The 27,961-nt window shown below is 43.3% G+C and overlaps 1 protein-coding gene across 7 annotated transcripts; it reads left to right on the top strand.

Moving 5' to 3' along the window:
• The first annotated feature begins 67 nt into the window (after window positions 1-67).
• Window positions 68-26,258, top strand: LOC139550056 (major facilitator superfamily domain-containing protein 12-like). 7 transcript variants are annotated; one of them, XM_071360640.1, is made up of 12 exons: window positions 68-947; window positions 3,788-3,998; window positions 5,916-6,048; window positions 13,413-13,643; window positions 14,033-14,125; window positions 16,530-16,622; window positions 16,787-16,957; window positions 17,587-17,681; window positions 21,575-21,705; window positions 21,854-21,919; window positions 22,188-22,256; window positions 23,922-26,258. In XM_071360640.1, exons 1-12 carry the CDS (start codon window positions 677-679, stop codon window positions 24,008-24,010), a joined length of 1,653 nt encoding a protein of 550 aa, XP_071216741.1. In that variant the 5' UTR covers window positions 68-676; the 3' UTR covers window positions 24,011-26,258. The 7 variants fall into 7 exon arrangements, with proteins under 7 accessions (XP_071216741.1, XP_071216740.1, XP_071216744.1 ...); XM_071360639.1 differs by having other exon boundaries at window positions 22,164-22,256; XM_071360643.1 differs by lacking the exon at window positions 21,854-21,919.
• The last annotated feature ends 1,703 nt before the right edge of the window (window positions 26,259-27,961 follow it).

The raw sequence follows: 27,961 nt of genomic DNA, 5'->3' as shown, positions 1-27,961 counted from the left end.
AACATCTGTCAGCATCACGTGGGAGCAGAGCAGACCTGCGTTCCTATTGGTCCAGAACGGGAACGGGGCCTCAGTCTTTCGCTTCATTTCACCGGAACGCTTTCGCCCATTGTTGTTGTCATGTAACAGAATCATAGTGTATGTTTATTCCAAAGAATACCGAGCCGGCGGGATCGAGGAGGCGAATATCGTTGGAATTCAATCGGTATTATCTCTAAATCGATTACCGAGATATGTCTGTGAAACGGATAATATATGTTATGAATGGGGAAGCGGCGAGGCGTTACTTTACTTTAACAAGTTAACCGCGTAACCTGGTTAGGGGGTTGGCTGAGGTAAGGACCGTGGTCGAGGTGTTTTGTTAGGTGCCTGAATATATATAGAGAGATTTTTTTTCTCTTCATAACAGTCAGCTGATCGTAAGGAAACTGGCACAATGCGGTGTGATCAGATGGACACGGACATGTTGGGGAATAACGATCTGTACTCACACAAGTAGGACCTACTATTTGTTTTCAATGTGGAATTCTATTTTTGCTTGTTGACTATTCAGATAACCTATTTGGTCGTATTTAGGCGAACATATTAGGTCATCAAAAGATCTCCAAACAACAATTTGACTATAATTTGAATATATATATTTTTCAGAGAATTACCTAATATTCTCGAAGCAATCATGTCAGACTACACACAGAGGTCTCTGCCTTTTTGTCGGCGGCTGAGTTACGCCGTGGGACACTTTCTGAACGATCTGTGTGCGTCTATGTGGTTCACCTATCTGCTGGTGTACTACCACTCCGTGCTGGGCTTTCAGAACACCTATGCAGGTGTGTTACTGCTGGTGGGGCAGATAGCGGACGGGGTCTGCACACCTCTTATCGGCTACGAGTCGGACCGGACGCCGGGGTGTGGGACATACGGCAAGAGGAAGACATGGCATTTAGTGGGTGAGTGTATACCTGTTTCATATAGGTGCATTGGTTGATTGCTACACTGTAATTATGATAAAATTATGAATTAGTCAAATTATGTAATTTTTGGATCTTACAATTGCCAATGTATGTATTCCGTACCATTCTAGGCCCACAATAAAAGAACAAGAAAGGCTATTATAGCTGACAAGGACATGTCTTGAACTGAACACTTGTAGTCTTGTGACCAAACTTTAAGCTGAGTCATTCATAAGGAAGTTAGTTCACAGCACAGGCCACATCCTACGTTCAGGTGCTGCCAGACAGTTCCCTGGTAGTTTGTGCCAATTCAGGTTACCAGGCAGCTATGTGCTATCAGGTTACCAGGCAGCTATGTGCTATCAGGTTACCAGGCAGCTATGTGCTATCAGGTTACCAGGCAGCTATGTGCTATCAGGTTACCAGGCAGCTATGTGCTATCAGGTTACCAGGCAGCTATGTGCTATCAGGTTACCAGGCAGCTATGTGCTATCAGGTTACCAGGCAGCTATGTGCTATCAGGTTACCAGGCAGCTATGTGCTATCAGGTTACCAGACAGCTATGTGCTATCAGGTTACCAGGCAGCTACGTGCTATCAGGTTACCAGACAGCTATGTGCTATCAGGTTACCAGGCAGCTATGTGCTATCAGGTTACCAGGCAGCTACGTGCTATCAGGTTACCAGACAGCTATGTGCTATCAGGTTACCAGGCAGCTATGTGCTATCAGGTTACCAGGCAGCTACGTGCTATCAGGTTACCAGGCAGTTACGTGCTATCAGGTTACCAGGCAGCTACGTGCTATCAGGTTACCAGGCAGCTATGTGCTATCAGGTTACCAGGCAGCTATGTGCTATCAGGTTACCAGACAGCTATGTGCTATCAGGTTACCAGACAGCTATGTGCTATCAGGTTACCAGACAGCTATGTGCTATCAGGTTACCAGGCAGCTACGTGCTATCAGGTTACCAGACAGCTACGTGCTATCAGGTTACCAGGCAGCTACGTGCTATCAGGTTACCAGGCAGCTACGTGCTATCAGGTTACCAGACAGCTATGTGCTATCAGGTTACCAGGCAGCTATGTGCTATCAGGTTACCAGGCAGCTATGTGCTATCAGGTTACCAGACTGCTATGTGCTATCAGGTTACCAGGCAGCTATGTGCTATCAGGTTACCAGACTGCTATGTGCTATCAGGTTACCAGGCAGCTATGTGCTATCAGGTTACCAGACAGCTATGTGCTATCAGGTTACCAGACTGCTATGTGCTATCAGGTTACCAGGCAGCTATGTGCTATCAGGTTACCAGGCAGCTATGTGCTATCAGGTTACCAGACAGCTATGTGCTATCAGGTTACCAGGCAGCTATGTGCTATCAGGTTACCAGGCAGCTATGTGCTATCAGGTTACCAGGCAGCTATGTGCTATCAGGTTACCAGACTGCTATGTGCTATCAGGTTACCAGACTGCTATGTGCTATCAGGTTACCAGACAGCTATGTGCTATCAGGTTACCAGGCAGCTATGTGCTATCAGGTTACCAGGCAGCTATGTGCTATCAGGTTACCAGGCAGCTATGTGCTATCAGGTTACCAGGCAGCTATGTGCTATCAGGTTACCAGGCAGCTATGTGCTATCAGGTGGTTGAAGAAGCTCAGAGCTAGACAGGTCACCCTACCTGGGATCAGTGGGCTGTGATGATCAGGCCTGCTCCTGCATGAGACCCACTGGGCTGGGATAAAAGCCTGCACATCAAAGCTTGCACAACGCCCTCTCTCTCCCTCCAGGGAGGATCAGTGTGCTTGTCTCCTTCATGTTCTTTCATTTTCCTCATTCCCCTTCCTGTGTCTGGGCTGTGACCTCATTCCCCTTCCTGTGTCTGGGCTGTGACCTCATTCCCCCTTCCTGTGTCTGGGCTGTGACCTCATTCCCCCTTCCTGTGTCTGGGCTGTGAGCTCATTCCCCTTTCCTGTGTCTGGGCTGTGACCTCATTCCCCTTTCCTGTGTCTGGGCTGTGACCTCATTCCCCTTTCCTGTGTCTGGGCTGTGACCTCATTCCCCTTTCCTGTGTCGGGGCTGTGACCTCATTCCCCTTTCCTGTGTCTGGGCTGTGACCTCATTCCCCTTTCCTGTGTCTGGGCTGTGACCTCATTCCCCTTTCCTGTGTCTGGGCTGTGACCTCATTCCCCTTTCCTGTGTCTGGGCTGTGACCTCATTCCCCTTTCCTGTGTCTGGGCTGTGACCTCATTCCCCTTTCCTGTGTCTGGGCTGTGACCTCATTCCCCTTTCCTGTGTCTGGGCTGTGACCTCATTCCCCTTTCCTGTGTCTGGGCTGTGACCTCATTCCCCTTTCCTGTGTCTGGGCTGTGACCTCATTCCCCTTTCCTGTGTCTGGGCTGTGACCTCATTCCCCTTTCCTGTGTCTGGGCTGTGACCTCATTCCCCTTTCCTGTGTCTGGGCTGTGACCTCATTCCCCTTTCCTGTGTCTGGGCTGTGACCTCATTCCCCTTTCCTGTGTCTGGGCTGTGATCTCATTCCCCTTTCCTGTGTCTGGGCTGTGATCTCATTCCCCTTTCCTGTGTCTGGGCTGTGACCTCATTCCCCTTTCCTGTGTCTGGGCTGTGATCTCATTCCCCTTCCTGGTCTGTGACCTCATTCCCCTTCCTGTGCTGTGACCTCATTCCCCTTCCTGTGCCTGGGCTGTGTCATGTCTTCATAGAGCTAACCTCGCTCCCCTCTCTATTTATTGGGTTCGGAGTAAGATGAGCTTTATGAATGACGAGGCTGCTGTCGGTAAAGTGAGATCCACACAGTAACATCCCCTCCCCCTCTCCAGGTACGGTCAGTGTGCTGATGTCCTTTGCGTTCATCTTTAATCAGTGTGTGGGGTGTGACCAGTACACCTCTCAGTGGGTCAGCCTGACCTACTTCATCCCATTCATCATCATCTTCCAGTTCGGCTGGGCTGCAACGCAGATCTCACACCTGTCACTCATCCCCGAGCTGGTGTCCTGCGAACACGCCAAGGTGGAGCTCACTGCTTACAGGTAAATAACCAGGATGGAGCTAGGGACCACCAAGGTGGAGCTCACTGCTTACAGGTAAATAACAACCAGGATGGAGCTAGGGACCACCAAGGTGGAGCTCACTGCTTACAGGTAAATAACCAGGATGGAGCTAGGGACCGCCAAGGTGGAGCTCACTGCTTACAGGTAAATAACCAGGATGGAGCTAGGGACCACCAAGGTGGAGCTCACTGCTCACAGGTAAATAACCAGGATGGAGCTAGGGACCGCCAAGGTGGAGCTCACTGCTTACAGGTAAATAATAACCAGGATGGAGCTAGGGACCGCCAAGGTGGAGCTCACTGCTTACAGGTAAATAACCAGGATGGAGCTAGGGACCACCAAGGTGGAGCTCACTGCTTACAGGTAAATAACAACCAGGATGGAGCTAGGGACCACCAGTCATCTCTCTCCGCTCTCTCTCCATGCCGCTTTCCACACAGACCTAGCCCCGCCCCCTGTCACTCAAGGAGCACGTGTTGTTGCTCGACCACGAGACACCTTCAGTCTGCGTGGTCAATCAAATCAAATTTTATTTGTCACATGTGCCGAATACAACAGGTGTAGACCTCACAGTGAAATGCTTAATTACAAGCCCTTAACCTACAATGCAGTTTTAAGAAAATATTTATAATAATATGCCCATAGAAATAGAGGGGGTGTGGGCATGGCATGTTCCCCAGTGCTGGAAGGGGTGCCTGAGTGTTCCCCAGTGCTGGAAGGGGTGCCTGAGTGTTCCCCAGTGCTGGAAGGGGTGCCTGAGTGTTCCCCAGTGCTGGAAGGGGTGCCTGAGTGTTCCCCAGTGCTGGAAGGGAGGACCTGAGTGTTCCCCAGTGCTGGAAGGGAGGACCTGAGTGTTCCCCAGTGCTGGAAGGGGTGCCTGAGTGTTCCCCAGTGCTGGAAGGGAGGACCTGAGTGTTCCCCAGTGCTGGAAGGGGTGCCTGAGTGTTCCCCAGTGCTGGAAGGGGTGCCTGAGTGTTCCCCAGTGCTGGAAGGGGTGCCTGAGTGTTCCCCAGTGCTGGAAGGGGTGCCTGAGTGTTCCCCAGTGCTGGAAGGGAGGACCTGAGTGTTCCCCAGTGCTGGAAGGGGTGCCTGAGTGTTCCCCAGTGCTGGAAGGGGTGCCTGAGTGTTCCCCAGTGCTGGAAGGGGTGCCTGAGTGTTCCCCAGTGCTGGAAGGGGTGCCTGAGTGTTCCCCAGTGCTGGAAGGGGTGCCTGAGTGTTCCCCAGTGCTGGAAGGGGTGCCTGAGTGTTCCCCAGTGCTGGAAGGGGTGCCTGAGTGTTCCCCAGTGCTGGAAGGGAGGACCTGAGTGTTTCCCAGTGCTGGAAGGGGGACCTGAGTGTTCCCCAGTGCTGGAAGAGAGACCTGAGTGTTCCCCAGTGCTGAAAGGGGGACCTGAGTGTTCCCCAGTGCTGAAAGGGGGACCTGAGTGTTCCCCAGTGCTGGAAGGGAGACCTGAGTGTTCCCCAGTGCTGGAAGGGAGACCTGAGTGTTCCCCAGTGCTGGAAGGGATACCTGAGTGTTCCCCAGTGCTGGAAGGGGTGCCTGAGTGTTCCCCAGTGCTGGAAGGGAGACCTGAGTGTTCCCCAGTGCAGGAAGGGGGACCTGAGTGTTCCCCAGTGCTGGAAGGGAGGACCTGAGTGTTCCCCAGTGCTGGAAAGGGGACCTGAGTGTTCCCCAGTGCTGGAAGAGGGGACCTGAGTGTTCCCCAGTGCTGGAAGGGAGACCTGAGTGTTCCCCAGTGCTGGAAGGGAGACCTGAGTGTTCCCCAGTGCTGGAAGGGAGACCTGAGTGTTCCCCAGTGCTGGAAGGGGTGCCTGAGTGTTCCCCAGTGCTGGAAGGGAGGACCTGAGTGTTCCCCAGTGCTGGAAGGAGTTTCACCTCTTGTTCTCCTCTCCCAGGTATGCGTTTACAGTGATGGCCAATATAACAGTGTACGCTGTGGCCTATCTGCTGTTCCACTTCCAGACCGGATCAGATGAGGACCCCTCTCTCAACGAGACCCTTGGGCCCATAGATATCCCTATATTCAGGGTGAGTAGAGCCATACATTACCCCATAGATATCCCTATATTCAGAGCCATACATTACCTCATAGATATCCCTATATTCAGGGTGAGTAGAGCCATACATTGCCTCATAGATATCCCTATATTCAGGGTGAGTAGAGCCATACATTACCTCATAGATATCCCTATATTCAGGGTGAGTAGAGCCATACATTACCTCATAGATATCCCTATATTCAGGGTGAGTAGAGCCATACATTACCTCATAGATATCCCTATATTCAGAGCCATACATTACCTCATAGATATCCCTATATTCAGGGTGAGCAGAGCCATACATTACCTCATAGATATCCCTATATTCAGAGCCATACATTACCTCATAGATATCCCTATATTCAGAGCCATACATTACCTCATTGATATCCCTATATTCAGGGTGAGTAGAGCCATACATTACCTCATAGATATCCCTATATTCAGGGTGAGTAGAGCCATACATTACCTCATAGATATCCCTATATTCAGAGCCATACATTACCTCATATATATCCCTATATTCAGGGTGAGCAGAGCCATACATTACCTCATAGATATCCCTATATTCAGGGTGAGCAGAGCCATACATTACTCCATAGAAATCCCTATATTCAGAGCCATACATTACCTCATAGATATCCCTATATTCAGGGTGAGCAGAGCCATACATTACTCCATAGAAATCCCTATATTCAGAGCCATACATTACCTCATATATATCCCTATATTCAGGGTGAGTAGAGCCATACATTACCTCATAGATATCCCTATATTCAGAGCCATACATTACCTCATAGATATCCCTATATTCAGGGTGAGCAGAGCCATACGTTACCCCATATATATCCCTATATTCAGAGCCATACATTACCTCATATATATCCCTATATTCAGAGCCATACATTACACCATAGATATCCCTATATTCAGGGTGAGCAGAGCCATACGTTACCTCATAGATATCCCTATATTCAGAGCCATACATTACCTCATATATATCCCTATATTCAGGGTGAGCAGAGCCATACATTACCTCATAGATATCCCTATATTCAGAGCCATACATTACCTCATATATATCCCTATATTCAGGGTGAGCAGAGCCATACATTACCTCATAGATATCCCTATATTCAGGGTGAGCAGAGCCATACATTACCTCATAGATATCCCTATATTCAGGGTGAGCAGAGCCATACATTACCTCATAGATATCCCTATATTCAGGGTGAGCAGAGCCATACGTTACCTCATAGATATCCCTATATTCAGAGCCATACATTACCTCATATATATCCCTATATTCAGGGTGAGCAGAGCCATACATTACCTCATAGATATCCCTATATTCAGGGTGAGCAGAGCCATACGTTACCTCATAGATATCCCTATATTCAGAGCCATACATTACCTCATAGATATCCCTATATTCAGAGCCATACATTACCTCATAGATATCCCTATATTCAGGGTGAGCAGAGCCATACATTACTCCATAGATATCCCTATATTCAGAGCCATACATTACCTCATAGATATCCCTATATTCAGGGTGAGCAGAGCCATACATTACCTCATAGATATCCCTATATTCAGGGTGAGCAGAGCCATACATTACCTCATAGATATCCCTATATTCAGGGTGAGCAGAGCCATACATTACCTCATAGATATCCCTATATTCAGGGTGAGCAGAGCCATACATTACTCCATAGATATCCCTATATTCAGAGCCATACATTACCTCATAGATATCCCTATATTCAGGGTGAGCAGAGCCATACATTACCTCATAGATATCCCTATATTCAGAGCCATACATTACCCCATAGATATCCCTATATTCAGGGTGAGCAGAGCCATACATTACCCCATAGATATCCCTATATTCAGAGCCATACATTACCTCATAGATATCCCTATATTCAGAGCCATACATTGCCTCATAGATATCCCTATATTCAGGGTGAGCAGAGCCATACATTACCTCATAGATATCCCTATATTCAGAGCCATACATTACCTCATAGATATCCCTATATTCAGGGTGAGCAGAGCCATACGTTACCTCATAGATATCCCTATATTCAGAGCCATACATTACCTCATAGATATCCCTATATTCAGGGTGAGCAGAGCCATACATTACCTCATAGATATCCCTATATTCAGAGCCATACATTACCTCATAGATATCCCTATATTCAGGGTGAGCAGAGCCATACGTTACCTCATAGATATCCCTATATTCAGAGCCATACATTACACCATAGATATCCCTATATTCAGGGTGAGCAGAGCCATACGTTACCCCATATATATCCCTATATTCGGAGCCATACATTACCTCATAGATATCCCTATATTCAGAGCCATACATTACTCCATAGATATCCCTATATTCAGGGTGAGCAGAGCCATACATTACCTCATAGATATCCCTATATTCAGAGCCATACATTACCTCATAGATATCCCTATATTCAGAGCCATACATTACCCCATAGATATCCCTATATTCAGAGCCATACATTACCTCATATATATCCCTATATTCAGGGTGAGCAGAGCCATACATTACTCCATAGATATCCCTATATTCAGGGTGAGCAGAGCCATACGTTACCTCATAGATATCCCTATATTCAGAGCCATACATTACCTCATATATATCCCTATATTCAGGGTGAGCAGAGCCATACGTTACCTCATAGATATCCCTATATTCAGAGCCATACATTACCTCATATATATCCCTATATTCAGGGTGAGCAGAGCCATACATTACCTCATAGATATCCCTATATTCAGAGCCATACATTACCTCATATATATCCCTATATTCAGGGTGAGCAGAGCCATACATTACCTCATATATATCCCTATATTCAGGGTGAGCAGAGCCATACATTACCTCATATATATCCCTATATTCAGGGTGAGCAGAGCCATACATTACTCCATAGATATCCCTATATTCAGGGTGAGCAGAGCCATACATTACCCCATAGATATCCCTATATTCAGAGCCATACATTACCTCATATATATCCCTATATTCAGGGTGAGCAGAGCCATACATTACCTCATAGATATCCCTGTATTCAGAGCCATACATTACCTCATAGATATCCCTATATTCAGATCCATACATTACCTCATATATATATCCCTATATTCAGGGTGAGCAGAGCTATACATTACCTCATAGATATCCCTGTATTCAGAGCCATACATTACCTCATAGATATCCCTATATTCAGAGCCATACATTGCCTCATAGATATACCTATATTCAGGGTGAGCAGAGCCATACGTTACCTCATAGATATCCCTATATTCAGGGTGAGCAGAGCCATACATTACCTCATAGATATCCCTATATTCAGGGTGAGCAGAGCCATACATTACCTCATATATATCCCTATATTCAGGGTGAGCAGAGCCATACATTACCTCATAGATATCCCTATATTCAGAGCCATACATTACCTCATATATATCCCTATATTCAGGGTGAGCAGAGCCATACATTACCCCATAGATATCCCTATATTCAGGGTGAGCAGAGCCATACATTACCCCATAGATATCCCTATATTCAGGGTGAGCAGAGCCATACATTACCTCATAGATATCCCTATATTCAGAGCCATACATTACCTCATAGATATCCCTATATTCAGAGCCATACATTGCCTCATAGATATACCTATATTCAGGGTGAGCAGAGCCATACATTACCCCATAGATATCCCTATATTCAGGGTGAGCAGAGCCATACATTACCTCATAGATATCCCTATATTCAGAGGCATACATTGCCTCATAGATATCCCTATATTCAGAGCCATACATTACCTCATAGATATCCCTATATTCAGGGTGAGCAGAGCCATACATTACCTCATAGATATCCCTATATTCAGAGCCATACATTGCCTCATATATATCCCTATATTCAGGGTGAGCAGAGCCATACATTACCCCATAGATATCCCTATATTCAGGGTGAGCAGAGCCATACATTACCCCATAGATATCCCTATATTCAGGGTGAGCAGAGCCATACATTACCTCATAGATATCCCTATATTCAGAGCCATACATTACCTCATAGATATCCCTATATTCAGAGCCATACATTGCCTCATAGATATACCTATATTCAGGGTGAGCAGAGCCATACATTACCCCATAGATATCCCTATATTCAGGGTGAGCAGAGCCATACATTACCTCATAGATATCCCTATATTCAGAGGCATACATTGCCTCATAGATATCCCTATATTCAGAGCCATACATTACCTCATAGATATCCCTATATTCAGGGTGAGCAGAGCCATACATTACCTCATAGATATCCCTATATTCAGAGCCATACATTGCCTCATATATATCCCTATATTCAGGGTGAGCAGAGCCATACATTACCTCATAGATATCCCTATATTCAGGGTGAGCAGAGCCATACATTACCCCATAGATATCCCTATATTCAGGGTGAGCAGAGCCATACATTACCCCATAGATATCCCTATATTCAGGGTGAGCAGAGCCATACATTACCTCATAGATATACCTATATTCAGGGTGAGCAGAGCCATACATTACCCCATAGATATCCCTATATTCAGGGTGAGCAGAGCCATACATTACCCCATAGATATCCCTATATTCAGGGTGAGCAGAGCCATACATTACTCCATAGATATCCCTATATTCAGAGCCATACAGTACCTCATAGATATCCCTATATTCAGGGTGAGCAGAGCCATACATTACCCCATATATATCCCTATATTCAGGGTGAGCAGAACCATACATTGCCTCATAGATATCCCTATATTCAGGGTGAGCAGAGCCATACATTACCTCATAGATATCCCTATATTCAGAGCCATACATTGCCTCATAGATATCCCTATATTCAGGGTGAGCAGAGCCATACATTACCTCATAGATATCCCTATATTCAGAGCCATACATTACCTCATAGATATCCCTATATTCAGAGCCATACATTGCCTCATAAATATCCCTATATTCAGAGCCATACATTACCTCATAGATATCCCTATATTCAGAGCCATACATTACCTCATAGATATCCCTATATTCAGAGCCATACATTGCCTCATATATATCCCTATATTCAGGGTGAGCAGAGCCATACATTACCCCATAGATATCCCTATATTCAGGGTGAGCAGAGCCATACGTTACCCCATAGATATCCCTATATTCAGGGTGAGCAGAGCCATACATTACCCCATAGATATCCCTATATTCAGGGTGAGCAGAGCCATACATTACTCCATAGATATCCCTATATTCAGGGTGAGCAGAGCCATACATTACCTCATAGATATCCCTATATTCAGAGCCATACATTACCTCATAGATATCCCTATATTCAGGGTGAGCAGAGCCATACATTACCTCATAGATATCCCTATATTCAGGGTGAGCAGAGCCATACATTACCTCATAGATATCCCTATATTCAGAGCCATACATTACCTCATAGATATCCCTATATTCAGAGCTATACATTACCTCATATATATCCCTATATTCAGGGTGAGCAGAGCCATACATTACCCCATAGATATCCCTATATTCAGGGTGAGCAGAGCCATACATTACCTCATAGATATCCCTATATTCAGAGCCATACATTACCTCATATATATCCCTATATTCAGGGTGAGCAGAGCCATACGTTACCTCATAGATATCCCTATATTCAGAGCCATACATTACCCCATATATATCCCTATATTCAGGGTGAGCAGAGCCATACATTACCCCATATATATCCCTATATTCAGGGTGAGCAGAGCCATACATTACCTCATAGATATCCCTATATTCAGGGTGAGCAGAGCCATACATTACCCCATATATATCCCTATATTCAGGGTGAGCAGAGCCATACATTACCTCATAGATATCCCTATATTCAGAGCCATACATTACCTCATATATATCCCTATATTCAGGGTGAGCAGAGCCATACATTACCTCATAGATATCCCTATATTCAGAGCCATACATTACTCCATAGATATCCCTATATTCAGGGTGAGCAGAGCCATACATTACCTCATAGATATCCCTATATTCAGAGCCATACATTACCTCATAGATATCCCTATATTCAGAGCCATACATTACCTCATATATATCCCTATATTCAGGGTGAGCAGAGCCATACATTACCCCATAGATATCCCTATATTCAGGGTGAGCAGAGCCATACATTACCTCATAGATATCCCTATATTCAGAGCCATACATTACCTCATATATATCCCTATATTCAGGGTGAGCAGAGCCATATGTTACCTCATAGATATCCCTATATTCAGAGCCATACATTACCTCATATATATCCCTATATTCAGGGTGAGCAGAGCCATACATTACCCCATAGATATCCCTATATTCAGGGTGAGCAGAGCCATACATTACCTCATAGATATCCCTATATTCAGGGTGAGCAGAGCCATACATTACCCCATATATATCCCTATATTCAGGGTGAGCAGAGCCATACATTACCTCATAGATATCCCTATATTCAGGGTGAGCAGAGCCATACATTACCTCATAGATATCCCTATATTCAGGGTGAGCAGAGCCATACATTACCTCATAGACATCCCTATATTCAGGGTGAGCATAGCCATACATTACCTCATAGATATCCCTATATTCAGAGCCATACATTACCTCATAGATATCCCTATATTCAGGGTGAGCAGAGCCATACATTACCCCATAGATATCCCTATATTCAGAGCCATACATTACCTCATAGATATCCCTATATTCAGAGCCATACATTACCTCATAGATATCCCTATATTCAGGGTGAGCAGAGCCATACATTACCCCATAGATATCCCTATATTCAGAGCCATACATTACCTCATAGATATCCCTATATTCAGGGTGAGCAGAGCCATACATTACCCCATAGATATCCCTATATTCAGGGTGACTAGATCAGGGTTGGTCTCAGATTGTGTATTGTTTCCTGTACAGTTGATGCAAATTCATGATACAATTGTATCTTTTTTAAGAATGTGCGTATGACCACAACCGTTCACAACTCATTATCTTGATGATGATGTCATCTTCTTCCTCATGTTTTTTAAAGGAAGTGCTTGTTGAAATGCACTGTAGGCTCATGCTCGACCTTCAGTATGTCATTTGAACACTGTTATTAAAAAGTTAATAACTGTATAACAATATTAGACTACTTCAGGGAGGGATGAAGAGGAGATATTTACGTCCATCCATTTATACTTTTCATTCTCTCTTTATTTTTTCTTTCAGAACCTGAGCCTCATCGTGCTGGGTATCGGTGCTCTTTCCTCTGTCCTCTTTCACTTGGGCACACGTGAAGAGCAGAGGGGAGCAGGGGAAGAGAAGAGGGAAGAGGAGGAGGATGAAGAAGGAGAAGAGAAAGGAGAGCGCCGGCCCCTTATCCCTCGCCCTCAGGCTGCCGCCCCTGTCCAGTCGCTGCTGAGGTGGAAATGCTGGCTGAAACAGCCTTCCTTTTACCAGGTAACACTGAAACACACCTGCCATTTTGATCTGAGTCCGATTCAACAGCTGGTTGGATTTCAACAGCATTTTGATCTGATAGAGCTTCCGTTCTGGGTTCGATGCTCAGTGTACTTCCAATCAGGGTTGTTTGTTTCTATCAGGCAGTAGGATTGCTCTACTTAAATACAGTTTTTTTTTTTTATATGACAAATAAACGGAATATATTTTTGTTGACATTTTGCAGACACAATCTGCTTTGTCTGTTTTCAACCCATGTTAATAGTGGTGTTTTTAGCCCATGTTAATAGTGGTGTTTTTAGTCCATGTTAATAGTGGTGTTTTTAGTCCATGTTAATAGTGGTGTTTTTAGCCCATGTTAACAGTTCCTGTATTTTCCTTCTGTCCAGGTAGCGTTTCTCTACATGTCCACCAGACTGATCGTGAACCTGTCTCAGACGTACATCTCCATGTACCTTACCAACACTCTCATGTTGCCAAAGGTAACAACACCATGTACCTTACCAACACTCTCATGTTGCCAAAGGTAACAACACCATGTACCTTACCAACACTCTCATGTTGCCAAAGGTAACAACACCATGTACCTTACCAACACTCTCATGTTGCCAAAGGTAACAACATCATGTACCTTACCAACACTCTCATGTTGCCTAAGGTAACAACATCATGTACCTTACCAACACTCTCATGTTGCCTAAGGTAACACCACTATAGCGATAACTATACCGATAACTATAATTCTACCGATAACTATAATTCTACCGATAACTATAATTCTACCTATACCTAGAACTATATTGATCATTTTCAATATAGGTATAATTATACTTATAACTTTACCTATAATTATAGCTATATCGATAATTATACCTATATAATTATAACTATAGCTATAATTATATCTATAATTATAACTATACCTATATCGATAATTATAACTATAGCTATAATTATAACTATACCTATATCGATAATTATACCTATATCTATAATTATAACTATACCTATATCGATAATTATACCTATATCGATAATTATATCTATAATTATAACTATACCTATATCGATAATTATAACTATAGCTATAATTATATCTATAATTATAACTATACCTATATCGATAATTATACTTAGACCTGTAATTATAACTATACCGATAATTATACCTGTAACTATACCGATACCTAAAACTACAATTACCTATACCAGTAACTATACCTATAACTATACCAATATTTATACCAATACCTATAGCTTTGCCTATTACTATTCCGAAAACTATAATTATAACTATACCTATAAGTATACCAATTATTATACCCAGTGCCGAACTATACCAATAATTATACCGATACCTATGCCTATAACTATACCGAAAACCATAATTATACCTATAACTATAATTAACTATACCTATACAAATAATTATACCGATACCTATAGCTATGCCTATAACTATACCGAAAACTATAATTATAACTATACCTATAAGTATAATTAACTATACTTATAACTATACCAATAATTATACCGATACTTATAGCTATGCCTTTAACTATACCCATAACTATAATTATACCTGTACCTATAGCTTTGCCTATAACTATACCGTTAACTATAATTATGCCTATAACTATAATTATGCCTATAACTATAATTATACCTGTAACTATAATTATGCCTGTAACTATACCTATAACTATAATTATGCCTATAACTATAATTATACCTGTAACTATACCTATACCTATAACTATAACTATACCTGTAACTATAACTATAACTATACCTGTAACTATAACTATACCTGTAACTATAACTATACCTATAACTATACCTATAACTATAATTATACCTGTAACTATACCTGTAACTATACCTATACCTATACCTATAACTATACCTGTAACTATAACTATACCTGTAACTATAACTATACCTGTAACTATAACTATACCTGTAACTATAACTATACCTGTAACTATACCTGTAACTATAATTATACCTGTAACTATACCTGTAACTATAACTATACCTGTAACTATAACTATACCTGTAACTATACCTGTAACTATAACTATACCTGTAACTATACCTGTAACTATAATTATACCTGTAACTATACCTGTAACTATAACTATACCTGTAACTATACCTGTAACTATAACTATACCTGTAACTATAACTATACCTGTAACTATACCTGTAACTATACCTGTAACTATAACTATACCTGTAACTATACCTGTAACTATAATTATACCTGTAACTATACCTGTAACTATAACTATAACTATACCTGTAACTATAATTATACCTGTAACTATACCTGTAACTATAATTATACCTGTAACTATACCTGTAACTATAACTATACCTGTAACTATAACTATACCTGTAACTATACCTGTAACTATACCTGTAACTATAATTATACCTGTAACTATAACTATAACTATACCTGTAACTATACCTGTAACTATAATTATACCTGTAACTATAACTATACCTGTAACTATACCTGTAACTATACCTGTAACTATAACTATAACTATACCTGTAACTATAACTATAACTATACCTGTAACTATAACTATACCTGTAACTATACCTGTAACTATAACTATACCTGTAACTATAACTATACCTGTAACTATACCTATAATTATACCTATAACTATAATTATACCTATAACTATAATTATACCTATAACTATACCTATAACTATAATTATACCTGTAACTATACCTGTAACTATACCTGTAACTATACCTGTAACTATACCTGTAACTATACCTATACCTGTTATTGATGTAGAACCAGGACCATGGCTGTACCTGTTAGAAAACTGTGTTCCTTAGACTTTCTGTTCCCTGTTCCAGAAATACATTGCCACTATTCCCCTGGTGATGTACGTCAGTGGCTTCGCTTCCTCTTTCATCATGAGGCCTATCAGCAAACTCATCGGAAAATGTGTAAGTGTCTGTCTGGGCTATTTCCGATCTGTTCAGTAGTTTGTCTCAAACTGTAATACACATAACACAGTAGATTTATGGATTTGGGTTTTCAGTATATCTCTAATAATGTGACATTACATTATTGAACTAATATACGTGTCTTGCTCGTCTCTGATTGGTAGATGACTTACTTCGTGGGCCTGCTGCTGATCATGGGCTTCTCTTATTGGGTGTTGGTAGACGACCAGATGGGTGACCGGATCTACGGGGCGTCCGTCCTTCTAGGGGTGGGGTCAGCTACCATCCTGGTGATGTCACTCTCCATGACCGCTGACCTCATCGGGGACCAGACGGTTGGTGTTAATAAAGTTGCTCAGTTTTTGAAGTTGATTCAACGTTTATTGACTAGCACACTTAGAGGTGCGATTTAACCAGGAAAAGCTCTAGACCCTTACTGTAGTTATAGACTTCAACTAGACCCTTACTGTAGTTATAGACTTCAACTAGACCCTTACTGTAGTTATAGACTTCAACTAGACCCTTACTGTAGTTATAGACTTCAACTAGACCCTTACTGTAGTTATAGACTTCAACTAGACCCTTACTGTAGTTATAGACTTCAACTAGACCCTTACTGTAGTTATAGACTTCAACTAGACCCTTACTGTAGTTATAGACTTCAACTAGACCCTTACTGTAGTTATAGACTTCAACTAGACCCTTACTGTAGTTATAGACTTCAACTAGACCCTTACCGTAGTTATAGACTTCAACTAGACCCTTACCGTAGTTATAGACTTCAACTAGACCATTACTGTAGTTATAGACTTCAACTAGACCCTTACTGTAGTTATAGACTTCAACTAGACCCTTAGTGATGGTATTTCTCTGTGGTCAGGAGAAACTTAGGGCCCAATGAGTTAATGTGTGAGACTAATGGATTTTGTTTTCGTGTTTGTGAAACTTTCCCTGTATTTCACAGCAAAGTGGAGCGTTTGTTTACGGGGCGATGAGCTTCACTGACAAGGTGGCCAACGGAGTAGCTGTTATGCTGATACAGACTCTACACCCCTGCCAGTGAGTGTCGTGTGTCTGTGTTTGGGTGTCTGTGTGTCTGTGTGTGGGTGTCTGGGTGTCTGTGTGTGAGTGTCTGTCTGTGTGTGAGTGTCTGTGTGAGTGTCTGTCTGTGAGTGAGTGTCTGTGAATAAAATCACACTCGTGTGTGTGTGTGCCTGCCTTAGTGTTGCGTGCTATACCCAAGCTTCTGTACTTTTTCAATACTAGAACATGAAAAACGTTTTGGTACTCGAATTTGTGTTAAGTTCAGTACTTCTTTCAAATGTGTCACGGATCAAGCCTGTCTATCAGCACAGCCAGCCCCTTATTATAGAGAACCGTGCCTGCTCCGCTAACTCACTGCTAGCCTGGGAGTCTGGGCTGCATCATGTTAGTTCCACTAACTCACTGCTAGCCTGGGAGTCTGGGCTGCATCATGTTAGTTCCACTAACTCACTGCTAGCCTGGGAGTCTGGGCTGCGTCGTGTTAGCCCCACTAACTCACTGCTAGCCTGAGAGTCTGGGCTGCCTCATGTTAGCTCCACCACCTCACTGCTAGCCTGGGAGTCTGGGCTGCATCATGTTAGCTCCACTAACTCACTGCTAGCCTGGGAGTCTGGGCTGCATCATGTTAGCTCCACTAACTCACTGCTAGCCTGGGAGTCTGGGCTGCATCATGTTAGCTCCACTAACTCACTGCTAGCCTGTACTGGGAGTCTGGGCTGTATCATGTTAGCTCCACTAACTCACTGCTAGCCTGGGAGTCTGGGCTGCATCATGTTAGCTCCACTAACTCACTGCTAGCCTGGGAGTCTGGGCTGCATCATGTTAGCTCCACTAACTCACTGCTAGCCTGGGAGTCTGGGCTGCATCATGTTAGCTCCACTAACTCACTGCTAGCCTGGGAGTCTGGGCTGCCTCATGTTAGCTCCACTAACTCACTGCTAGCCTGGGAGTCTGGGCTGCATCATGTTAGCTCCACTAACTCACTGCAAGCCTGGGAGTCTGGGCTGCGTCATGTTAGCTCCACTAACTCACTGCTAGCCTGGGAGTCTGGACTGCATCATGTTAGCTCCACTAACTCACTGCTAGCCTGGGAGTCTGGGCTGTATCATGTTAGCTCCACTAACTCACTGCTAGCCTGTACTGGGAGTCTGGGCTGCATCATGTTAGCTCCACTAACTCACTGCTAGCCTGAGAGTCTGGGCTGCATCATGTTAGCTCCACTAACTCACTGCTAGCCTGGGAGTCTGGACTGCATCATGTTAGCTCCACTAACTCACTGCTAGCCTGGGCTGTATCATGTTAGCCCCACTAACTCACTGCTAGCCTGGGAGTCTGGACTGCATCATGTTATCTCCACTAACTCACTGCTAGCCTGGGAGTCTGGGCTGCGTCATGTTAGCTCCACTAACTCACTGCTAGCCTGGGAGTCTGGGCTGCGTCATGTTAGCTCCACTAACTCACTGCTAGCCTGGGAGTCTGGACTGGATCATGTTAGCTCCATTTACATTTAAGTCATTTAGCAGACGCTCTTATCCAGAGCGACTTTCAAATTGGAAAGTTCATACATATTCATCCTGGTCCCCCCGTGGGGAAATGAACCCACAACCCTGGCGTTGCAAGCGCCATGCTCTACCAACTGAGCCACACGGGACCACTAACTCTGGGCTGCATCATGTTGCATCATGTTAGCTCCACTAACTCACTGCTAGCCTGTACTGGGAGTCTGGGCTGCGTCATGTTAGCCTCCCACTCATGCTGTACAGAAGTGAAAACACTTTAATAATGTAACACGGCATGTAGAAATGTTAAAACTGTTAATTACTGTTGGCAAAACAATGTCCGGTACAGGCTAGAACACTTTACAATACAAGAAGATACTGGTATTTTCCAGCTTTGTAGGCTAACTTTCCTAGCTAGCTGACAGCTGAGGCTAACATCCTCTGTACTGTTTTTTTGTGATAATATGCAAACCATCAGCAAAATATGCTGATTTCAAAGCAGATTGCCACCAAAACCTTTATTAATTCACTTATTTGGTCTCAAGTCTCTTCCCAAGATGCTCTATTGTCTCAGTGGACTGGCTGTGCTCTGATGGGCCCGCCCCCCTTTTGCCCAGTGCATGAATTCATTACTGGTTAAGAGAGAGCGCACATTTTTTAAATTAAAGAAGCTACTTGTTGATTACTACAATCAAATAAGTCCCAAAAGTAAAAACAGATTGTTTGCATTTGTAGCCCAATGAAATCAGCCAAAATACGCTCAATAACTCAGTACATTCATACACTCCTATACCTAGACTACATACGTATTCACCTGTATTGTGAATAGACCTGGACTACAGACGTATTCACCTGTATTGTGAATAGACCTAGGCTACATATGTAGTCACCTGTATTGTGAATAGACCTGGACTACAGACGTATTCACCTGTATTGTGAATAGACCTGGACTACATATGTAGTCACCTGTATTGTGAATAGACCTGGACTACATACGTATTCACCTGTATTGTGAATAGACCTAGACTACATACGTATTCACCTGTATTGTGAATAGACCTGGACTACATACGTATTCACCTGTATTGTGAATAGACCTAGGCTACATATGTATTCACCTGTATTGTGAATAGACCTGGACTACATACGTATTCACCTGTATTGTGAATAGACCTGGACTACATACGTATTCACCTGTATTGTGAATAGACCTGGACTACATACGTATTCACCTGTATTGTGAATAGACCTGGACTACATACGTATTCACCTGTATTGTGAATAGACCTGGACTACATACGTATTCACCTGTATTGTGAATAGACCTGGACTACATACGTATTCACCTGTATTGTGAATAGACCTGGACTACATACGTATTCACCTGTATTGTGAATAGACCTGGACTACATACGTATTCACCTGTATTGTGAATAGACCTGGACTACATACGTATTCACCTGTATTGTGAATAGACCTAGACTACATACGTATTCACCTGTATTGTGAATAGACCTGGACTACATACGTATTCACCTGTATTGTGAATAGACCTGGACTACATACGTATTCACCTGTATTGTGAATAGACCTAGACTACAGACGTAGTCACCTGCATTGTGAATAGACCTGGACTACAGACGTAGTCACCTGTATTGTGAATAGACCTGGACTACATACGTATTCACCTGTATTGTGAATAGACCTGGACTACATACGTATTCACCTGTATTGTGAATAGACCTGGACTACATACGTATTCACCTGTATTGTGAATAGACCTAGACTACATACGTAGTCACCTGTATTGTGAATAGACCTGGACTACATACGTATTCACCTGTATTGTGAATAGACCTGGACTACAGACGTAGTCACCTGCATTGTGAATAGACCTAGGCTACATATGTATTCACCTGTATTGTGAATAGACCTGGACTACATACGTATTCACCTGTATTGTGAATAGACCTAGGCTACATATGTAGTCACCTGTATTGTGAATAGACCTGGACTACATACGTATTCACCTGTATTGTGAATAGACCTAGGCTACATATGTATTCACCTGTATTGTGAATAGACCTGGACTACAGACGTAGTCACCTGCATTGTGAATAGACCTAGGCTACATATGTATTCACCTGTATTGTGAATAGACCTAGGCTACATATGTATTCACCTGTATTGTGAATAGACCTGGACTACATACGTATTCACCTGTATTGTGAATAGACCTAGGCTACATATGTAGTCACCTGTATTGTGAATAGACCTGGACTACAGACGTAGTCACCTGTATTGTGAATACTCTCCCCCCTCTGTCCCTCTCTCCCCCCTCTGTCTCTCTCTCTCCCCCCTCTGTCTCTCTCCCTCCCCTCTGTCTCCCTCCCCGTCTCTGTCCATCAGTACTCAGGTCTGCTGTCCAGCGTGTGTGTGGTACTACCACTATGTCATGGTCATAGCAACAGGGGGTGTGGCCGTGGTAGCAGCTCTCAGTCTCTGTACCATCCTCGTCTGGCCTATCAGGATCGTCCGCCGTGAGTTTCATCACATTACATTTGAACTATAAAGTCAACTCTGATACGGTTGTTTTTCAACAACGTCTCTTTTTAGCCTACCGAAGGGCTAGTCTTCCTTTTGGACGTTCATGTAATGATACGATTGCTGATTGGTTTCCTCTTTCAGAGACAGACGTGAAGAACATAGACAATCCTAACTACGATTGGGTGGTTCCAGTGGGGCGGGGCCAGGGTGAGGGCTTTCAGACATTTTACTCAAGAAATCCCTTCTCAAGGTGTTCCGTCACATCCAGCATATCAGTAGATTTGTTTTACACCTTGCTTCAACCCTAATGCTTTCAGGTGTTCCGTCACATCCAGCATATCAGTAGATTTGTTTTACACCTTGCTTCAACCCTAATGCTTTCAGGTGTTCCGTCACATCCAGCATATCAGTAGATTTGTTTTACACCTTGCTTCAACCCTAATGCTTTCAGGTGTGGTGCTGTTTTCCCTTCCAGACTCTGGCAAGAAGAACCAACACAAGGAGAACATAGACAACCCTAACTACACTCAGGAAGCGGGGCAGGGTGATTGTGCTAGTGTTAGGGCTTAGGGCTGGTGCTGGGGTTAGGGCTGTGTTAGAGCTGGGGTTAGGGGTTAGGGGTGTGTTAGAGCTGGGGTTAGGGGTTAGGGCTGGTGCTGGGGTTAGGGGCTGGGGTTAGGGCTGGTGCTGGGGTTAGGGCTGGTGCTGGGGTTAGGGGTTAGGGCTGGTGCTGGGGTTAGGGGTTAGGGCTGTGTTAGTGCTGGGGTTAGGGGTTAGGGCTGGTGCTGGGGTTAGGGGTTAGGGCTGGTGCTGGGGTTAGGGGTTAGGGCTGTGTTAGTGCTGGGGTTAGGGGTTAGGGCTGGTGCTGGGGTTAGGGCTGGGGTTAGGGCTGGTGCTGGGGTTAGGGGTTAGGGCTGGTGCTGGGGTTAGGGGTTAGGGCTGGTGCTGGGGTTAGGGGTTAGGGCTGGTGCTGGGGTTAGGGGTTAGGGCTGTGTTAGTGCTGGGGTTAGGGGTTAGGGCTGGTGCTGGGGTTAGGGGTTAGGGCTGGTGTTAGGGGTTAGGGCTGTGTTAGGGGTTAGGGCTGTTAGAGCTGGGGTTAGGGGTTAGGGCTGATGCTGGGGTTAGGGGTTAGGGCTGGTGCTGGGGTTAGGGGTTAGGGCTGGTGCTGGGGTTAGGGGTTAGGGCTGTGTTAGAGCTGGGGTTAGGGGTTAGGGCTGGTGCTGGGCCTTATAACATTTACTAAACAAATCTAAATCAAATCAAGTAAATATCAAATTTAAAATATGTAATTTACAATTACATTCAGCATCAGTATGTTTGATTGGATCAAATGGTGGATAATATAGGTTCTCCGAACTGTAATGAATGACTAATAATAATAGGATGGAACTGTAATGAATGACTATAATAATAGGATTGAACTGTAATGAATACCTATAATAATAGGATTGAACTGTAATGAATGACTATAATTATAGGATGGAACTGTAATGAATGACTATAATAATAGGATTGAACTGTAATGAATGACTATAATTATAGGATGGAACTGTAATGAATGACTATAATAATTGGATTGAACTGTAATGAATGACTATAATTATAGGATGGAACTGTAATGAATGACTATAATTATAGGATGGAACTGTAATGAATGACTATAATAATAGGATTGAACTGTAATGAATGACTATAATTATAGGATGGAACTGTAATGAATACCTATAATAATAGGATGGAACTGTAATGAATGACTATAATAATAATAGAATTGAACTGTAATGAATGACTATAATAATAGGATTGAACTGTAATGAATGAAAATTATAATAGGATTGAACTGTAATGAATGACTATTATAATAATATTATGGAGACCAGATTAATTTCCAAATCGTTTTTATTTTTGATATCTATCACTATACTGAATTAGAAGTTATTTTCTGTCCAGCTCTGTCAGTTCTTGATCCAGCGTATCCATTGACTGCCTTTCATGTGATTGTAAACGCTGTTGGTTGGACAGTTAATTGATTGATCCTAATAAATACAAAAATAGACGACACTTTTCAACTAACTTCCTGATTCACTGAATGACTTCGTAAGAGTGTGTCTGGCTGGTGTCAACGTTTGCTTTATTATCTATTGAATATCAAGGTATTTGTTGTGATTGTCATGTTCCTCTGTGTCTCTGTCCCTCTGTCTCTTTGCAGGTCTGCCTTACATCTCAGGTCTGATGGGCAGCGAGGATCAGGACATCTCTGAGGACAACTCTTACCAGCCTAGACCAACGGTCAACTAAGGAACTACGGCTGGCAGAGGTATGGTGGACAGGGTTAACTGGGCCCTGCTCTACTGAAGCAGAGACCAGGACCGGGGCCTCTACTGAAGCAGAGACCAGGACCCGGGGCTCTACTGAAGCAGAGACCAGCCAGTCCCACTTATCCCTGGGTGAATAACCACTGCAGAACCCAGCCTGTCTCTTCAGGGATTATAATTTAGCTCTGTGGTCTCTCCAGGACCTCTCCAGAACCTCTCCAGGACTCACTCAGGCATCTAAAACTCTCAACTGGAACAACAAACATTTAGACTGAAAAGTCATCTCACCGGAGTGTTCACAAACAGCCAACTGGACTAGCAGTAGTTCCTCTGAACTGAAAGAATCAGGAGACTTTCCTTCTGGACCTGACCAATAGCTGTTCTGTACTGTAGGTGAGTTGGGTTGAACAGTAGCCATCAGGACCCATTTCTACTATAGATCAAAATGTTGCTTTGCTGTCGCAGAGTATCGGTCAATACAGTGTACACTATTACTGTCAACATGAGGGAGGCTATACAGTAACAGTCCATTCTATCTCTCTCTCTTTCAATCAGCACCTTCTCACAGTCATACTGCAGTTGATTCAGTCGGTTGATTCAGTCGGTTGATTCAGTCGGGTGATTCAGTCGGGTGGTTCAGTCGGGTGGTTCAGTCGGTTGGTTCAGTCGGGTGATTCAGTCGGGTGATTCAGTCGGTTGGTTCAGTCGGGTGATTCAGTCGGTTGATTCAGTCGGATGATTCAGTCGGTTGATTCAGTCGGTTGGTTCAGTCGGTTGGTTCAGTCGGTTGGTTCAGTCGGTTGGTTCAGTCGGGTGATTCAGTCGGGTGATTCAGTCGGTTGGTTCAGTCGGTTGGTTCAGTCGGTTGGTTCAGTCGGTTGGTTCAGTCGGTTGGTTCAGTCGGTTGATTCAGTCGGGTTGATTCAGTCGGTTGATTCAGTCGGGTGATTCAGTCGGTTGGTTCAGTTCAACAGTGCCTATATGATTGAGTATATATCTACGCTGACACACATGGGTCCAGAAGACTTACATACCACTCTAGAGAAAAGTCCTATAAATACACTATTATTCCATCTGTTGTGAATGTCCCCAAAAAAATTACATTATTGAACTTAATTGACACACTATTCATACTGATTACAGCCCACTGGGCATACACTGGTTGATTCAGCGTTGTTTCAACGTCATTTCAATGAAATGACGTTGAACCAACGTGGAATGGACGTTGAATGGACGTTGAATGGACGTTGACTGGACGTTGAATGGACGTCTGCCCAGTGGGAGGTGCCATGTCATTAGAACAGCTTTTGTTTTGAGGTACGTTGTCTTTTGTAAATGTACCTATTGTTTGTGTTATTACAGTGTTGGGAACATTTAATTCCAGTGTGGTACTCATTGAAGTGTTGTAGTAGTAATACGACGTTGTGTTGCTTTAAACTACATCATATTGTGTGTTTTTGATTACATGTTCTAATGTAAATTACATTGCATTGCAAGTAAAATAAGGATTTGCGTGGGGGCCATTTATTAAATTAAAACGAATCAGGATTTAAGCAGTAGCTTGTGTGAAAAGGGATACTTTGCAATATGGATAAACTGAATGGAATGTATACTGAGCAAAAATATAAACACAACACTTTCAACCATTTTACTGAGTTACTGTTCATATGAATTCATTAGGGCCTAATCTATGGATTTCACATGACTGCACAGGGGCAAAGCCATGGGTGGACCTCGGTAAAGGAGAAATGCTCACTAACAGGGATGTAAACAAATTTGTGCTCAACTTGAGAGAGATAATATTTTTGTGCGTATGGAACATTTCTGGGATCTTTTTTTTTTTTTTTTTTGCTCATGAAACATTTACATTTAAGTCATTTAGCAGACGCTCTTATCCAGTGTTTTTATATTTTTTGTTCAGTATATATGAATAGTAGAATATATTTTCTGGTGATACTCCGGTTACTGGACAGACAGAGATGATTCTACGTCTCAAACAATAGAACTACAATCATTAGAGTAGAAATCATTCTAATTCTATGGGGAAAACATTCTGCACAGGGCGACTAGGAAACTGCCTGATAGGAAAACATTTGATCTCTTGAAAAATAGTTTTGTATCTCATTGCTTTTTATTTCCAATATATTGCGAAGTTACTTTTTTCCCCCTACAGTTTGTCTCTGTTTATCATGTTCATTGAAGTATATTAAACATATTTCATACTACTGTCATACACTGTGTTGATTTGTCTACCTTTCTAGAATAATCCTCCACATTAACACACAGCGCATCTTATTGGTTAGTGGGGAAGGAGGGCCTCTCTCACCCTGCCCCTCCCTCTCACCCTGCCCTGCCCCAACCTCTCACCCTGCCCTGCCCCTCCCTCTCACCCTGCCCTGCCCCAACCTCTCACCCTGCACCTCCCTCTCATCCCTCCCTCTCACCCTGCCCCAACCTCTCACCCCTCCCTCTCACCCTGCCCCAACCTCTCACCCTGCCCTGCCCCTCCCTCCCTCTCACCCTTCCCTCTCGCCCCGCCCCTCCTTCTCACCCCGAGAGGGTTTATGGGAAAACTAGCAACTTGTAAACAATGATCCATTCTTATAAGTGAATACTATTTTAATAGGAATGTTAAATAATACACATTGGCTGTTAAGACAAGTATATTAGGACTGTTGCCTCCCATTTAAGTTTGTGATGGTAATGACGTTTGTTTTTTATTATAATTACAAGGTGGAGTTTGCTAGCTACAGTATAGCCTAGCTTTTAGCTAGCAGCTCTGCTAGCTAAACAATACACTCCACCTAGCTTGACTTGCTAGAAAGTTATAGAAACAAGTTGAGGAAAAAGTAACTAAACAAAACATGTTTTATTATCATCTGAAACAATATGTTCCTCCTGTCTTGAATGAAAAGGTCATATTTTTCAATCTCCCCAAATGAATGCAATCCCTGATGAGAGGCTGTCCAGTGGCAGAACGAGACCACAGGAGGTTGGTGGCACCTTAATTGAGGAGGACAGGCTCGTGGTAATGGCTGGAGCAGAATGGGTGAAATGGCATCAAACACGTGGTTTCCATTGTGTTTGATTCCATTCCATTCGCTCCCTTCTGGACATACTGTATTCTACAACCACTGTGATTATTAGTATTTGACCCTGCTGGTCATCTACGAACATCTTGGCCATGTTCTGTTATAATCTCCACCCGGCACAGCCAGAAGAGGACTGGCCACCACTCATAGCCTGGTTCCTTTCTAGGTTTCTTCCTAGGTGGGAGTTTTTCCTAGCCACTGTGCTTCTATATCTGCATTGCTTGCCTTTTGGGGTTTTAGGCTGTGTTTCTGTATAGCACTTTGAGACATCAGCTGATGTAAAAAGGGCTTGATAAATACATACATTTGATTGATCCAGTATTGCGCCATTTGAACAGATTCGAAATAATTAGTAGGACAAGCGTTAATCCTCATTGTGATGTCTCCAGATTGACTTTAGATGTAGTATAACATTAGCTAGCTAGCTAAGATTGAGGGTAGAGCACCAAATTGTTAGCTAGCTAACGTTAGCATTGCTAGCTATTTCTGACAAACATTGCTAGCTGATGGCATCATTGCCATTGTCAGTAGACAATCAAAAATTTGTCTCCTGACACCATCTCTCTAAAGTAAACTTGATGACTTCATAATGATGGCAAAGTTGTTTTCCATTAATTATTTGTCTACTTTAGCAATGTCATCGTATTTCCAGGCCACTATAGTGTACATTTGACAAGACAGTCATTAGCCACCGTTCAGAAAGATTTAACCATCAGGCAGACATCAATATGCCAGTTCTGTACAACTCTCCAGTTGTCATTACAATAACAGGCCACCAGGTGGCGATAGTTCTCCTGTCTGTCTGTGTCTCTCTCTCGCTCTCTTTTCACTGTTCTCGTGTG

The sequence above is a fragment of the Salvelinus alpinus genome, chromosome 23 (genome assembly GCF_045679555.1).
Source record: "Salvelinus alpinus chromosome 23, SLU_Salpinus.1, whole genome shotgun sequence".
Classification (NCBI taxonomy): domain Eukaryota; kingdom Metazoa; phylum Chordata; class Actinopteri; order Salmoniformes; family Salmonidae; genus Salvelinus; species Salvelinus alpinus.
Note: the sequence above shows the minus strand (reverse complement) of the source record. Positions and strands in the feature narration are given on the sequence as shown.